Source organism: Drosophila rhopaloa, unplaced genomic scaffold (genome assembly GCF_018152115.1).
Source record: "Drosophila rhopaloa isolate 14029-0021.01 unplaced genomic scaffold, ASM1815211v1 contig_69, whole genome shotgun sequence".
Lineage (NCBI taxonomy): Eukaryota > Metazoa > Arthropoda > Insecta > Diptera > Drosophilidae > Drosophila > Drosophila rhopaloa.
Genome location: NW_025335166.1, coordinates 1297202 through 1314405, shown reverse-complemented (window position 1 = coordinate 1314405; position 17204 = coordinate 1297202). Strand labels below are relative to the sequence as shown.

General features: G+C 45.5%; 2 protein-coding genes across 4 annotated transcripts in view; both read left to right on the top strand.

Annotated features, from left to right (window-relative positions):
- LOC108049614 (nephrin) overlaps window positions 1–17204 on the top strand; it is a 64424-nt gene that overhangs the window by 16280 nt on the left and 30940 nt on the right. For all 3 annotated transcript variants that reach the window (XM_044461784.1, XM_017130854.2, XM_044461785.1), the window contains exons 3-10: window positions 5376–5528; window positions 8132–8305; window positions 10108–10261; window positions 10645–10781; window positions 12825–12992; window positions 13061–13192; window positions 16029–16165; window positions 16829–16982. In XM_044461784.1, coding sequence (XP_044317719.1) covers window positions 5376–5528; window positions 8132–8305; window positions 10108–10261; window positions 10645–10781; window positions 12825–12992; window positions 13061–13192; window positions 16029–16165; window positions 16829–16982 — 1209 coding nt within the window. The remainder of the gene's footprint in view (window positions 1–5375; window positions 5529–8131; window positions 8306–10107; window positions 10262–10644; window positions 10782–12824; window positions 12993–13060; window positions 13193–16028; window positions 16166–16828; window positions 16983–17204) is intronic.
- LOC108049615 lies at window positions 13471–14842 on the top strand. Its single transcript, XM_017130855.2, has one exon. The coding sequence runs from the start codon at window positions 13563–13565 to the stop codon at window positions 14670–14672; it is 1110 nt and encodes a 369-aa protein (XP_016986344.2). The 5' UTR covers window positions 13471–13562; the 3' UTR covers window positions 14673–14842.

Sequence of the window (17204 nt, the reverse complement as noted above, 5' to 3'; positions counted from 1 at the left end):
AGTAAACAATTACAAAATTTCTAAAATGATGAAAGACATAACGGAAGCAAACTTCTGCAAGCCGAAATCAAGGTTTAATTTATAATACTTCGATTAAAATTTATAATCTTTAGAGCTCTAATATACCCTAGATCTCTCCGAATACCGTGTAAAAAATAAATAAAATAAAATAGGGAAAAAACCAAGAAAAACCAAGCTGGGGATGCTGCGGGAGGAGTTGGATTCTCGACCGAGCTTGTTAGTGCCTGCGAGTTGTTGTTGGAGCGGCGAAAGGTCGGTCGTCACATGGCATGTTTGTCATAATTGTGGATGCTTGTGTGAGTGTGCTCCCCACAGCAGGCCAACCCCCCGCTCCACCCAGCCACCATTGTTCTGTAATGGAATCTTCGTCTCGGCTTTCATAGCATGACATGTGTCTGTGCCCCAGTCCAAGGTATTTCGGCATTTGGGCATGCCAGGCGGAGGTGTGTGGGTGGGAGGCACGTGCGACATTATTGCTGCAATTAGCCAAAGGAAATGTGGACAAATGCCTAATAATTCAATTAAGTTCGAATTACATGTATTTGATTTATTCTGAACGGGGACTTTCCGATATTTATCTCCCGTGCGCATTCACGTTATATAAGAGTATTAATAAAGGGATATTTGCATAGCAAATAAAGTTTATACAAAATAATTGCCAGTGAAATAGTTTAAACAAAATTATTATAAAAGCCTTGAAAACACGCACTGATGTCTCCTTGGGCCAAATCTTAATAAGTGTATGCAAACTAATATTTATATGTGCTTGCAAAGAACTATAGAAATAAATATCTTGGGAAACAGCAATAATTAATAAAGTGTAAAACAAATATTCTTTAAACTTATGCATCGAGACAAACTATTATTCCTGTCTCCCCGATACCCAGACTTTCTCTCAATGTAATCTCCACTTGGAAGATATGATTTAATTAAAACTTTCTGCAGATAGTCTATTAAATATTAATAGCACTCACCTTTTGTCCTGCTCAAATTAAATTTTCAGGCTCCTTTGCAAAGTTTCTGCAGCAATTTGGGTGTAACACTGCCGTGCTTATGTTAAAGTTCCAAAAATTATTCCGCACTCCCACCAACATATTCGCATACATACATTTTCAAATATAGTACATACGTATATGGGGAAAAATAAACGTGAGGGCGCAATTAGATTATAAGTTTGGCAAAGCAAAGAACTTTTGCACACAAAAGTCCACGTGCAAATTTATGGAAATTCCCAGAAAATTTTCGCATGCCATTAATTTGGAATACAACAAAAAAAATAGAACAAAAAAACAAAGGAGCCAAAAACACATATGCCGCAAGGCAACTGCAAGGTCCAGTCCATGTCGGGGTCCGAATCCAAGAGCCAAAACTTTTTGCCGGGCGGCGGACAATGGCAACCGGCAAATGGAATGGCCGGAGAATGGAGGCACTTGCAGCAGCCACCTTCGAGCGTTTATAAATTTTTGACTACAATGCAGCCCGAATTTAAGTGGGATTTCCTTCCCGGCCAATAGACGCACTTCATTGATTTTCAAATGTCCGCACATTTTTCAAAAACACACCCACCCCAGTTGTAATTGAAGTGCAAATGAGGAAAGTTTTCATCTGCCGGCATTCCCCAGAAATATCGCCCCACATTAGTTATGTGGGGCTGACCTTAAAGTCAGCCCCGAGCGCCTTGGGTCGCACTCCGGGAGCGACTGGGCCTGATGGCTCAACTTACATCACAGCCAGCCAGGCAGCCAGCCCGCTCCCTTGGCCCGAAACGGAAAAATGGCCAATTCTTGCCTTCGCCTTGGATTGGGATTGGGCTGCAGTGGGCGGCTGGCTGGGTGGGCGGGGTGAGGGGGCTGGGAAAGTATTCCGGCGCATAAAACTTTTATGAGGCGTACTATTAGTGGGTTAGCCGGGTGTCGTTGCCCGAGGGGCGACTGCAGGGGAGGAGGTTGTCGGTCCAGTGTTCATGGCAAATTGCACTTTGTGTTCTCGCTCGCCAGGAATCCGGCAACTGGAGCTGGTTGGAGCACAAGCTCCGCCGCTGCCAGCGCCGTTATTGCAGCCATTGTTGCATAAATTATTTGATGCCAGTCAGCGGTGCACTCAAAAAAGCGCGCTGCACCACCTCCCCCAACTCAGATCCACCCACTCCCACCTCTGTCACGTGGGGCGCTGCCTATGCATAAAATTTAATCAGCATTTAACCCTAACCAAGCCAGCACTTTCGGCCGAATTTTTACCTTGAAACTAAGCCAGGACTGGCCAACTTATATTCCACTTTTTAACTACAGATTACTATCTCCTTTTTCATTATTTAGTATTCTGCCGAAGACAAAATACTCACTTTTACCTTGACAAGTATTTATGATTAATTTATTTGAAAAAACTTATTAATAGCACTTAAATTTGCTCGTATTACATTGTTGACACTTATTAACTGCAGATTACTTTTTTTTTCTTCTTTTTCTATGCAGTTGTTTTAGAAATAACTGTACCAAATGTTTTCTTTTCTGTCAAGTGCTATCGCGAGCAAGTATATATTTAATGTGATTGATTAATATTCTTTTCAAACTAGTCTCACAGCTCCATTTACACCGACATTTTTGTTGCCTAGCAGCTTTTCTAGACCACTGAGCCCTCTTGTTGTTCCCCTTGAAATAGTTCCACCTGCTCGATTGTCAATAATCAAATACAATATGCATACCAATCAACAATGCACATACCCCGCGTTCCAGTCCACACGCACATACATATGTACCTCCATCCATGTAGATATAGATATGTCGGTCCAGAATGACAGCCACGCTTTGGCATAAATCGAGCTGCATTTGCCAGTACTTGGCGCAAGAAAAATCATAAAATGTGAATATATTTCGGATTTTAACTATGCAGCACGCGCAGTTCCAACTCCCTGCCCGGCGCCCCCTCAAAAGCCCTGCCACGGTGTGCCAAATATTATGAATTTCCACTGCACGTAACACCCCCGAAAGTCCACGGACCATCTGTATAGCCTGCGGAGCCACGGCGACACCAATTCCGGCACACAAAGCCTTTAGTCAAGGCTGATGCTGGATGCTGGATGCAGGATGCAGGATGATCTGGGGCTGCCATTGGCATTTCCTCAGGCAGATGGGCCTCGCCCGGCATAACAAGCGACGCATCTGCAGCCTTGAACAAAATAAATCCAAAAATTGTCAAAATCTATATGTTCTTTGGGGTATTTTTTTCACAGCCAATAGATGGCAAGTTAATTAAAGAAGAACTGAAATAAAAGATTTATTAAAGGGTTTTAAGAATTTAAAATATAAAATAGTTCCAGTGGGAATTTTGCCTATGTGATTGTTTTTAGAGAAAGCCGGGAAATCGGCGTTCAGGTGTGTTCCAGATTTTAAGCAAGACCAATAGCAAAATCCTCAAGAGATTATCAAAAAGTGTTTTAAAATAAACTCCATATATTTCGTACATGGTATTCGTTTACACGAAGAATTATTATTAAAGTCATTTTACCTCTGGGTACGTTTGTTAATAAACCGGAAAATCCTCACCTTTTACGTCACAATGCCATTGTGAAGAAGACTAATATCGGAATTCCTGATTTGGAAATTACATTCATGTATTTGATTTGATTCATAATAATTTGCGCAGCTGGCGGCGATGCCAAACTAAACTTAATCAAAGGGAGAGGGGCATCGCCCTTGCGGTGTTGATTTCATTTGTGTCGCAACAAAAGCAATTACCTCTACGAAGAACGATGTCTCAGATACGGCACCTCCTGCGAACCACCCACCCAAGCCCCCCTCCCCATCGGAACCAAGGGACTCCTTGTGCGACATTAAGCATTCATTTTGCATGCAACAACTTCTGGAGCAGTTCGCGAGCAGACGGCAACATATGTTGCATGTCAAATGCAGGACTCAGGACTCCCTAAGCCAACTCCCTCGCGCGGTTGGAAGTGGGTCGGGAGTGGAGCCTGCTCCTCCCCCAACTCCTACTCCTTTTGCCGCAATGGCAATGGCAGCCAAACTCCTTCAGGTGGCATTAAAATAATGCACACGTGCACTTAACTTTATCCACGTTTCTCGTTGTTTGTTTCGTTGCACGCTCGTACTTTCGTTGGTTCGTTTGCTTGTTTCTGCATCTGCTGCATTCATGCACCACCCACCGCGCACCACCCACTTCCACCCACTCGGCACCGCCCGGCGTCACTCAGCCATTGTTTCGCCGGTGGCTCGTGTATATTTCAACAGTTTGCCAAGGCATGCCGGCTCAGGCATGCTCCACATGCCCGCCCAGACCCTGCTCCCCCTTCCCCTCCCACATATATGTCCTCTCGAGCGCAAATATTGAAACTCATATTTGAGCACATTAACGAGGGAACTGCCTACACGGAGACAAACAATCAGAGCTATTAAAGTTTAATATTCAGACCCTACTTAACTGATACATTTTTGCTTTTAATGTTTACGAATCATTTTTTTAGTTTGAAAAAATATACATCTTTATTATACGCTAAAGAATAACAACCTAGTTTGTACTAAAATTAGTCAAGGTTAAAACTGGTTAAGCTAAAAACATTTGACTAGAGGCAATATAAACACAATCAAAAAGTTCGCCTACTTTTCATTTTCAGGTTTGGCAGTCCGAATTTCTTATTGATTTCTGTAACAACAGATCCTTTAAGGATTTCTCGGTCGATCAGTTAACTTAAAATTGATAAATCAAATTGAACTCCCGAATAATTAGACTTTGTGTTAACTTTCTCTGACATTGAAATCTAGAACCTGGATATAAGATTGGAATACCGACCCATAACTCTACAAATTAAATATAAGATATATGTTGAATAAATCATTTTAAAAAGCAAAAAAAATTTGAACACTTAAAAATGTCGAAAAAACGAATGTCAATTGTAAGTATTTAGAAAACCAGTTAATTATTTGGAAAATACCTTAAACTGAATAGTGAGATTGACTATATTTTTTTGAGTGCATCAGCAGATGGGGCCGTTGAAGTGGGTGGTTAACAAGGACGGAATGCTGCGTTCTTGGTGCATTCTTGCCCAGCCTCCCTCTGCCCCTTCCCAATTCCGACTGCTGTTTCTGTTTCTGCATCGGCGGCCATTCAACCTGGGCCTTCAACAACAATGTCGTCTGTCGTCGCATACACACAATGCATTAGGCAGTGCCACGCCCACGACGCCCACAAAACGTCCTGTAATGCCATTGTGGCCCATAATGAGCAAAGCTTCCCAGGCAGCCATTAGCTTTTGTTTCGGCCTTCGCCACCACCCACAAAACACCACCCGCGAACTTCCTTTGTGGCCCAGCCCCTAATCGTTGCCACCTCTTCTCTTCCAGCTCCGCCAGCCTCGATCGAGATCAAAGGTTACAGCCACAATTCCAAGGTGGAGGTGCGCGAGAACCAGGACCTGCAACTCAAGTGCATCGTGGCCAATGCTAAGCCGGCGGCTCAAATCGTCTGGTATCGCGGCAATGTGGAATACAAACCAGGTTAGTACCAGTCGATGTTAATGCCACCAACTATGTCATTACTTTTAACGTTCATCCATGCACCATCAACCGCGGCCAAGATGGCTTTTATCACGCACCTGTCACTCAGGCGAAACTCTACTCATTTAAGAGAAAGATAACCAAAAGCTCAGAGTAAACAGGAAGAAAAAAACACTGCTAGGAAATATATTTTTAGTAATCACACAGCAAGATTGACATTAAATAATGAAATTAAATCTAATTTTTGGATCTATATAAAATCGCCAGAGAATTCCTTGTAACCCCTCAATAATACGAATAAATGTATGTCATTTGAATTAAAATATACAAAATAATATTATTTAATTTTTCGTTATCAAAGTTATCAAGATTAACAACTACTATTGAACAGATTTGCTTAGCTAAAATTAAACGGATCTTAAAATAATTAATTATTAAAATATACAAAGTGTAAGCCAAAGAGAAACAAAAGGAACGGACAATGCTTAGTAAAAGTAATAAAAAATAATAATAATATTTTATAACCCAGCCTTTTTCATATTCCAAGTTAGAAGAGATATCCAAGCCATATTAAACTGCCTAAAACAACATAGGTTATACGAACATAACAATATACATTTTCTCTTAGAAGGCATTATGCAGAATACAAAAAGTGTAAATGGGTTTTGGCCAGGCCCTTTTTAGCCGGGATAAGTGCGGATGAGGATGAGGATGGGGATGCGGATCAGGATGCGGATGGGGATGAGCCGGGCCCGTGAAGGTGGAGAACGAAGCGGACGGACGATGGCAGTGTAGATGGAGATGGGCAAAGTGACGCCTGTCAACCGTTTGGCCATCGCACATGTGATGGGGAAATGGACGTCGACTTTCGGCCTGATGACGGTGCTTAAATAATAATTTTATACTCCAACAAAGCGCCGACTGTCGATGTTCAGCCCTTATCTGCTGTGTGGTTCGCTGTCCTGTCCTGTCCAGAGTCCTGGATCCTGTGTTTGTGCCTTGTCATTTAGCCGCTGCTGGGCAGTCAGCAAATTGGAAAACAGAGCTGCTGGAAAATATGGAAAATGCAAATGTCAATGGGGAAATGGGCTATGGGGATGGGGATGGGGACGCGAGCCGGGCGGCGAACCCATCACACGGCGCTTAACCGCCTTCTCGACTTTTAATTTTCATAATGATTATGGCCCCTACAACCGAACATGTGGGTGGACAAGGGTGTTCGGCGGTTGCCCCTTTCGGGTGGCGGATTTTCCGCTCCTTTCCTGCCATTTGGCCAGTAACGAAATCATTTTAGCACAACTGGCGCGTTAAAAATGCTTAAAATGTGAAACGCACGGCGACAGCGACGATGATGATGGAAATTTTTCGGGTAAACATATAAAAAACAAAAAAGAAAAAAGGAAAACAACACAGGCCAGGAAGAGAGAAGAAAATACGCAAAGCGGCGTTAAAATGTAGGAAAATCCGCAAGGAAATGTGGACAGCGGAAGGAAGCTGCATGATGAATTATGTTTATGACGCAATATGTTGCGGCAGGGACCTCGCCGGACCCCATCCCATAGATCCCTCGGTCCGGGGTTTGCGAGAATGGCCAGTTTCGGTCCGGGGCTTGTATCATTTGCAAGCTGTCGGGGCGAGGGGACGTGTGTGGTGGGGACGCGTAAATGGCGGTTAATGTGGGCAGACGGCCATCTTGGTGATTACCCCCGGGCGGAACGGTGGTGGGGGTGGTGGTGATCCACCACGATAGTTGGGTGGCTGGGGCACATTTTTTAGGCCACACTTTTCGGCGCAGATGAGGCTCGTTCAAAATTTATAACTGAGAATGATGTCACAATGTGCTCTGGCTGGTGTGGGATTGATGAGCGTTGAGAAATACTCGTGTCTCAGGACATAAAAATTTAACACTGCCGTGTTATTATTATTTGCCAATACAGCCAAATTGTGCATTTTGTTTTTATAAAAAATGGGGAATGATAATATTTAAAATTTCAAAATGAATTACATTTTTTTTACCAATGAAGAGTGTATTTCAATTTCAGTCAAAAGTTTGCCACGAAGTGAAGAAGACATCAATTCGGGTATTCTTCTTCACCAGGTGAATCAATCTAGCCGTGATCTTAAACTAAACTCTCAAGAAATCAACTTTATAATTCATCGATATTATCCTATAACTCTTTTTGGAACAATCGGGAAAATAAATGAACGAAAAAACTATAGTTTATTTTTTTAATACCACAGATATTATCCAAGATATAGTAATAATTTCAGAATTAAGGTTTTAAGTTAAGGATGGAAACTGATTTAAGAAAATCATATTTAATCATTTTTAAACATGTATGCATTCAAATCGAAATATAGTTGTATTATAAGATATATACAAAAATTAATATTACCTGCAAAATTATAAAAACATCATCTCGCCGAAGTTTTCTTCCTCTAAATTTAACAAAATCAACACTGCTTATATCCTAACTGATAAAACAATTCCAAAATCTTCCTAAAATAAAACTCAGTACATAGAAATAAAATCATTGGTCATATTTATATTAAAGTTAATGCAAACACCTGTCAATCAACGGATATGCTTGGTTTTCTTTCAGAAAAAAGCGAGGATACCGTGGAGGAGTCGACGGCCAAGCGGTACACGACCACCTCGAGCCTAAAACTGAAGCCGGGACCCGACGACGACTACACGGAGTACACGTGCCAGGCGAAGCACAAGGCCCTGTCCCCGGACATGCCCATGCGGGCCACGGTTCAACTGTCCGTGTTGTGTGAGTAGCTTCTCAGCCCTTCCAGTCGCCATCTGCTGGGTGGTCCGGAAAAGACCCCGAGATTCGGGGTTCTTGTGGGTGACCTCATTAGCCGGCTCAATTTGCGATACAATTGAACGTGCGTGCAGGGGTGTGAGTGAGTGTGTATGTGGGGGAGTCCCCCAAGAGGGACAGGCTGCTACAGGATTCACTGAAAACAATCGTATTTGAAAGTCAGTATTCGTCCTTTTCAAAACATTATTTTCATACTGCAATGTACATTTTTATTGAGTCGATAATAGCTGCAATATTTTTTAAATATATTCTAAGAGGGATAAAGTTTCTGTGTGATTTTTCCAGCCCAATAAATCAGAAAGTGCAGCTTATTTCTCTTTTATATTTCACATTTTAAGATAACAACATTCAGCTTTGGATAAACTGCCTTCAAAATTGTCAAACTTTTTGTGAAATTTCCTAAGCAAAACATAAATAAAATTGACCTGGAGTTTTTTTCCCAGTGCAGGCAATGAATTTTTTGTGCAGACTCCATCGTTGTGGATGCCCGATGCGGATGCCATTTGCCATCACGGCCGCTAATTGCGCGATTCGGGCGCGTATTAATTAGTTTTTAAATTCTAATGTGCCGCGCAGCTGCCACTGCCGATGTGGATGCGAATTGCGAATGCGAATGCGAATTACGATGCTCCACGGAAGCGGGAGCCATTACGAATGCTAAAAGTCCTCTTATTGATTGTTGCCGTCGGCAGTGGTGGCCCCAGCGATGCCGATGGTGCCAGTGGTGCCGGTGGTTGCCTCCGGGCACCTGCAGTAGCCGGTAGCTATGGCGATGGCGATGGCGATGGCGACTGCTCCACCTGCACGCACATTCAAATTAATTATGTTTGTTATTTATGCATAGGCAGCTGGCAAAATGGTGGCCCGACTGCCACAGTTCGTTGGCCATTTCCAGTGCCCGACGCGATGTAATTGGCAAAAAAAATTGGGCAAAAATCGAGTTGCGCTATCCGGGAGTTCGGCCGGGGAAAAGGGTGAGAGAACGGAACACATCCCCTCTCATTTTCCCTTCCGGAGGGGGCTTAATTATGGCGCTATTATTGCATCCTCACTGCCTCATCTCGGACCTGGTCGTACAATATTTCAAGTGATTTTAATTTAATTTTCGCTGCATGCCTGCGGGGAAAGTGCGAGTGCGTCACGTGTGTGTGCATAAAAAGTGTGTGTGTGCTTGGCAGCTTTCATGCCTCACCTGATTGCTGCTGTTGATTCAATCCGGTAGACCGCTTGTCAAACTGTGATAAAGGAAATATATTACGGGCACATGGCTGCCGGCAGGAGTAAATGTGTTGACCAAGTTTCCCCCGCGGAATATCGATAGCCGATTGCTTTTGCTCTTTTCTAGTTAAAACCAATTATATTCCATCCGCTGATAAGTTTCAAATGTATTTAACACGCTATACTGCCTTGCGGCGGTTTACACTATTATTAATCGCCCAGTGCGACGCCCACAACAAGTGAAATTACCGACACCCCGAATCGGGGGACAAAAAAAGGCGGATTCGGAAAATAATGCATATGACCGCATAAACGATTTGCATGCAAACACTTCAATTAAAAACTGTACGAATTTCAGCTGCATATGCACACATGTGCGTTCCCCGCACCCTACTTTAGTGTAAATTGAATTTATTTGCGGACAGCAGTTGCAATTAAATATGCGAATTGTAAACACAGCAGACTGCCGGCATTCATTGGAGTATTTTTTTCAAATCGCGGCATTCCCGCACTCTGTTCTAATCCCACAGATCCGCCGGGACCGCCATACATCGAGGGCTACTCTCCGGGAGAAACTCTGCGACGTGGCCAGACCGTGGAGCTCATGTGCCGGAGTCGAGGTGGCAATCCGCCTGCCCAGCTCATCTGGTACAAGAACGGATCCCAGATACGCATGGCCTACAGGTAAGCCATGTCAGGATTATATTGAAGGGATCATTCATCACTGCCAACTGCTCGTAACTTTATTAATGGATTTTTAAGACTGGCTAATTCTCTGCACTGATTCAGAGCAATTAGCAGTTCAATCAATTTTAGAAATATATTTAATTTGTTTAGCATTTCAAAGGCCAGCAATCTTTAACTGCTGTGTGATATAATTTAACTTATATTCAGCAAAAAACTTTTGAAATAAAATTCAATCCATGCCCGTGAAATAATTTAGTATATCTTGAAATATAACAATAGTCACTTTATGGATGGATTTGAACATTTTTGATTTAAAAACATATGTTATGACTTATAAATTATTGGCTAATTATGGGTATGTATTTCCGCTGCATTCACAGGACCTCTGGCCGACTATCCGAGAACATCTATACCTTCACCGCCGAGGCAGGCGACAACAGGGCGCGATTTCGATGCGAGGCGAGCAACGTGATGTCGCAGAATCCTCTGAAGGCGGAAGTGGAGCTGGCTGTGCTGTGTAAGTCGAGTTGCAGTGGAGGCATCGTGGTTCTGCCTCCAATTTGCGCCGCCTAATTGTGCGTTGTTCATATTTATATATGCCGGGCTGAGCAGCGTATCAGGTTCAATGGGTGCCTAGATTACAGGCCAGGATGCGGGCTGCAAAACGGGGAAGGGGGATCTGATAGTTAGGAACAAGCACTCGGCGATGTGGGGACTGGATTGTGTCAACAGCCTGGCCTGGCTGCGACATCTTCCAAATTCCACAGAGCCAGCAGCACTTGGCAGGCGACTCACACACAGATGGTGGAGGGCTGGATGATTGAAGCACGAGGATGGAGTCCCCTGAAATAACTCGCTCGGCTGGCTGTTGCTTTCTTTCGCAATTAAGCTTAAGTTTGCACTTTGAAAGCCTCTCCAGTCTCCGTCCCACTTGGCTTTGTCAAATCAAGCAATGCAAATTCTTTTCAAGTGCCAAATAGCGCAGATCCCCGTCCCCCCTTCTATCTGCCCAGCCCCTTGGCTCAGACGTTGCAGCTTGTTAGAGTTACAACAATTGCAATCAGGCACACAAAGCCGACGGGCGGAACGACGCGGTGCCAAAGTCGTTAGCGACACTTGGACGGACGGACGGAGGAGACCAGCAAACATTTGCATGCCGCTTCCCAACCTTCCACCGCCGCCGCTACTTACGCTCATGTGTCTCACATGCAAATGGATGAGGCGGCCGCCCAACGCGGCGTATGCGCGATATTTAAATTTCAAGTGCTCGGCAGTCCGCTGAAATTGGCATCTTTTACCTGAAGCGGGCTTTAAGTGCGTGGAGGGTTGCCCCGCCCCCAGTTAAGCAAAAACTCGTTTAGCTGGCAGCTTCCAGTTTATGCGCATACCAATCAAAGTGCCATACAGGTCAGGCCTTCTGCCCACTCGGCCCATCTTGCCCCAATAAGTATGCCACATTGAGTGGCCAGCACAAGCGAATACATGAACAGTCGCACACTAACACTGCACTGAAACGAAATATTGTTCCCTTATTACTATCGCTAACTGAGTCTTGGTCGTCCTAAAAAATAAAAACAGTAGCAATAGGCTTACCGAATTTTGCCTTTCAGTTTGGGAGTAATTTTACTGATAGGCTATTTAACGTTATCGTAATTATATAAGTTTTCTATGTAAGTTTTTAAACATTTCCTATGGTTTTGCACGACGATTGGGGGGTGTTCTCCCTGAGGACCCGCCACTGATTTGGCTACTTAGAAGTAATATATTGATTTGCCAAGGATATGCTTACTTTTGGGTATATTAGGACACACTTAATTCCCTTTATGGTGGATAGTTTCGTCCTGTGTAGCAGATAGATAGCAGATGTGGCCTCAGCTGGCGGCCCTGGCTCTTAGCACACGCATTATTTATGTATAACGAATGTGGAACAACAAAACTGAAGACGTAGCAGGAATACATTCAGCATCAGCATCAGCATTCTTTTACCCCTCACGAGTGTGCCAGGGCGTGTGCCCGGAATGAAGATGTATGGCTGAGACGGACCGACGAAAGATGCGAGAAGTTAAGAATTCATAATGTTTATTTATATGCGAAACATATCGAGTCGAAAGTTTCGTATTCCCTGCGCGCCCTACCCACTCCCCACGACCACGCCCCATGCCCATGCCCAAGACAACGCTGCGTATGCGTAATGTATGCACTTATCCATCAAGGCAGCGGCAGCTGCAGCTGCTACTGCTACTCCGCTTCGATGGCATTAGGTAATAGCTCCGCAGACGGACGCACTGTCAGTCACTCAGTCATCATTTGCATGGAGGCGGCATCAGGAGCCGACGTACCTCCCCAAGGCTATTAGATAGGAAAACGGGAGCCAGGGGGTTTGACTTCGGCTTCGAACCGGAGACTAGGAGATACTCGTGTGTGCCTGCCAGGAGCATGCCGCAAGTGAGCTCGCCACAGACCTATTACATATTTATGCCTCCTTCATTATGCGAGCCCGGTAACTGGAATCAACTCAATCCCTAACCCACACCCAAACGAAAACCTTCTCCATCCCCAGTTGCACCCACCCACGTCACCGTGATGGGACCCACCGAGGCGCGCGTCGGCGATGTTGTGCCGCTGACATGCACCACCGCGCCATCCAATCCGCCAGCCGAGATCAAATGGATGGTGGGCGGGCGACAGGTGCGCAACGCCACCTCAAAGACGATTGTCAGTCCCGAGGGTGAGTGCCACGGCCGGCGTGACATAATCCCCCGCCTAATCCATTTCCATCTCTGTCTGTCATCGCAGGCGGTTGGACGACCACCTCGAACATCACCGCCACCGTGGAGCCCAACAAGCGCTCACTGGTCGTCATCTGTCACGGACTCAACATGCAGCTGACCGAGAACGTCGTCTCCACCCACACGATCAATGTGCTGTGTAAGTACCCCGAAACCAGTGAACCTAATATATCCATCCGAATAGGGATATGCCATTGCCAGTCATTTGCCAAGCAGGGGAAATGGATTTTGTATTCAAGAAATTAGTACGAAATAGGTATACCCAGTATTATTTTCCATCGTATTGTCCTCTTATTATTAATTTCTGACTCTTGTGAAATAAGAGTATATATAATAATAAGTGAAAGATTTCTCTATTTCGGAAACGAGGAGCTCTTTCGTAAATTCAGTCTGTCGTTGCCTCTCATTTCAGTTTTAGCCACGTAACATTTCGGTTGTAACATCCAGTGAAAGTTTCTCGATTTAGCAGTTAGTTTTACCCCTTGATATTAGTTTGTCCGACCATAGCCATGTCGGAGTTTCCGATCTGCGTGTCCCCGTCGGCCTGCGAGTTGGCGCGTCTCACGGAGGAGGAGCGCCTGACGGCCCAGCTGCAGGTGAAGGAGCGCAAGAAGGCGGCCAAGGTCAAGCCGAAGAAGGTCATAGGCGGTCCCATGATGGTGAACCACATGAAGATGTGGCGCCAGCACCGGGAGCGGGTCAAGGAGGCGATCACCAAGGTGGACGCGGAGGCGCCCAACTTCCAGGCGGCCCGCGTCACCGGGGTGAACAACCTGCGCGACGAGGCGCAGGTGTTCATGAGGCGGACCAAGGCCAACATCCAGCTGCTGGTGGAGATCTCGCGCACGATGCGCACCCACGGGGCCATCAATCCCTTCCGCTACGAGGTTGTGCACGCGGTCTCCACCATTCCCAATGCCCTGCTCAACCTGGAGCGGCTGGAGCGGGATAATCGGGATTTCGGGCGGCGCATTATGGAGGTGAAAAGCGAGGTGGACTCGGGTCTGTTGGACAAGCGGATGCCGGTGGGCAGGAGCTCGGCCCCCGCGGCTCCGCTGGAACTGCCGTCCCAGGCGATGGCCAAGTACGAGGCCTTCAGCATCCCGCTCCCCGAGTCGGATGCCGAGTTGCGGCGTCTCTTCCGTCCGCGCATTTTCTTTGAGATATATCTGAAGGATGCCCGTCCGCTGGGGCGGATTGTGGTGCAGCTGTACACGGAGGCAGCCCCGCTGGTGGTGCTGCAACTGATCAAGTCCTGCATGTGCAACCAGCACTCCAAGTTCCTGGTCAAACGGCTGTTCCCAAATCTCTGGCTGGAAACGGATTTGCTGCTGTCGCCGGAGTCGCTGCTGCACCAGCCGCTGGAATACGACGCCAAGGTGATTGACCACGGGGCCTCCAGCTACGTATTATCCTTCAGCAAGGCTTATGTCAAAGGCTTCAGCGACCACCTGTCATTCGCCATCTCGTTCAAGCCGCTTACCGTGGTCAATGGATCCCGGGTGGGATTCGGGCGCATTGTGAAGGGCAGCAAGATTTGCGAGTGCATCCAGAGCTACGGCACCAAGAACGGAAAGCTCAGCCGGGGTCTGCAGTTCACCAGCTGCGGATTACTTTAGTTCGGAGTTGGTCCCTGTAAATTGTTAATGTGTGTGAGAAATCCTTTTTGAGTGACCAAATCAAAGTTAAGAAAAATATATATCTTATTAAGGTTATCTAAAAGGGTTCGGATCGAGATATTATTTTTTGTTTCAATTACCCAATTAAAATTTAATTTATATGTATACTATTTTAGTGTGGTCGAATTTATTGCTTATAATTTGTAAATAACTAAGGGGATTTATATTGCGTACCCGATTTTTTGACATTTTCAGATATTTAATAACTCTTAAATTATCAGTTTATTTAAAAACAACGCAGAATATAAAGCAATTCAAAATCTCAGTTAAATCCAAATAAAACACGATTCGATTTTCTATGCATGCTTGGCAAAGTTCTATACACCAACTTTCCCATGCCCGCACTTTTTTAGTGCCCAGTAAAGGTCCAACTGGATGTACGCATCCAGGACCTCGACACCACCCTCTTTAGCCGCCACAGAGTGACACTTCTCCGCCAAGCGACAACTGCAAGTGTCTCAAACTCCATTATCCGATGTTCGGTGTCACTCTTCATTTGACTCAATTATAAGCGAAGGCAGTGACAAAAACACGCAGGAAAAAATAGACGGGGATAGGGGATGAGTATAGCAGGACGCAGGATTCCAGGAAAGATGAAAGGACTGACAGGCAAAGTCACTCGATAACAGGTTGAGTGGGTTTGCTTGGACCGGGGTGGCAACTAAGCCGATGTCGGGGCTTATTAATAATGGCGATTTCTAGATTCGGTTTATCCAGCCAGGGCACTCATGGACACGCCCCGCTGCCACCTCCTCCGGCCCTGTGGAGGATGTCCTTTGTGAGCGCTCTCCTGCAGCGCTAATTAATTTTTCTGACCAACATCACAGAGAAAAGCAGCGGGAGGAGGCGGGCGGAGATTTACATTTATTACCCATACCATGAGCACTGGAAATGACTAACAGACCCCAAGGTAATGAGCCAGCCAAAGCCACCCGAGCACCCACCGAGCGACCAATCAAGGACGAAGCGATGGTGTGTGCATGGTCATGCCTTGAGGATGCGGACGCCCTGCGGATATTTTTACTTTATGCGCGGCAAATTAAATAATTTTAATTTTTATTGTTCGGCCGCTCTTGGCAGCGCTCTCGCAGGACGCAGCGGTGGGTCCAAGTCCTGGCTGGTACTGGCCCCGAGTCCCCTTTTCCTTATTGTTGTAGGCCATAATTTGCTGGCTCGTGGCTAAGTTTTTGGTGCCACAATTCGTTGGCCCATTTCCCCGTGCTTGGCGCTCTTTTGTTTGTCCTTTTCCCAAACGTTTTTCTTATCCCGCGCTCTGTTCCCCCACTGCCTCCACAGATCCGCCCGCGCCGCCATTAATTTCTGGCTATATGGAGGGACAAATTATCCCAGCTGGCTCGGTGCAAAAACTGCTTTGCGTTTCATCAGGCGGCAATCCGTTGGCGACGCTAACATGGTACAAAAACGACAAAAGGGTGAGTGCAGAATTTCCATTTTTTTCCGCCCTTTGTTTGCATTTTCCGCAGAAAAATCACACACACACACATACTGAACAAAGAGCGAGCGAGAGGGGCATACTATCAACGGCAGGCAGCAAACATCCGCAAAACAATAATGGCGCTTTTGTTGACCATTTCCGCTTCCGCTTTATGGGCTTAAAGTGCTAATGAGCCACTGCAGCCGGGCGCTTTTGATGCCAGAACGATTTCGGTTTTCACACCTTCCACCTACCAATAATCGAGTGCAAAACTATCGTTAGAACTTTGAACAAAAGGTGGTAAATACGGCGGGAAAAAAGAACAAGTCACCCACAACCGCAGCTCATCAGCCCACAAACTTATCTCTGGTTGATGGTGCGGAGCGGGAGGGGGGTGGTGGGATTTGGGTTGCAGGTGCACCAGGAGTTTCAGGTGCGGCTTCCTGTTTTACCGTTTCCCATTTGTTGCGGTGTCAGAGTTTTCATCTCTGGCCCACGGGGGAGTCATCTGGGTGCCCTGTTTGCTCGCTGCCGCGCCGCCTCGCTCACTCGCTCAGATTAGACGACGTTTTATCAGCGAAATTAAAATGCATCCGGCAGCTGTGTTCTTTGGAGATGTTTTTCCAGCCAACAAAAAAATAAGTATTCCTTCCCTCTGCAGATAAACTCGGTCATAAGGGCCGCGGACAAATCGGTGTCGGCCGAGATCACTGTTCTGGCCAACGTGTCCGACAACCAGGCCCAGTACCGATGCGAGGCCTCCAACAGCGCCACCGAAATCCCGCTCTTCCAGTCCACCACACTCAGCGTCCACTGTGAGTATACCCAATATATGTACCTAGTAATGGAGATCAATAGAAACCAAATTATGATAATTATATTTAGTTTTACAAAGCTTTTTTATGGTATATTTCAAGAAATTGTAACTTTTTAGTCAAGAGTTGCATTACCACAAGATAGTTAGATAACATTTAAAGCAAAAACATAGACAAATATAACATAAAAATAACTTATTAGTCTGATAGACTTCCTATAAC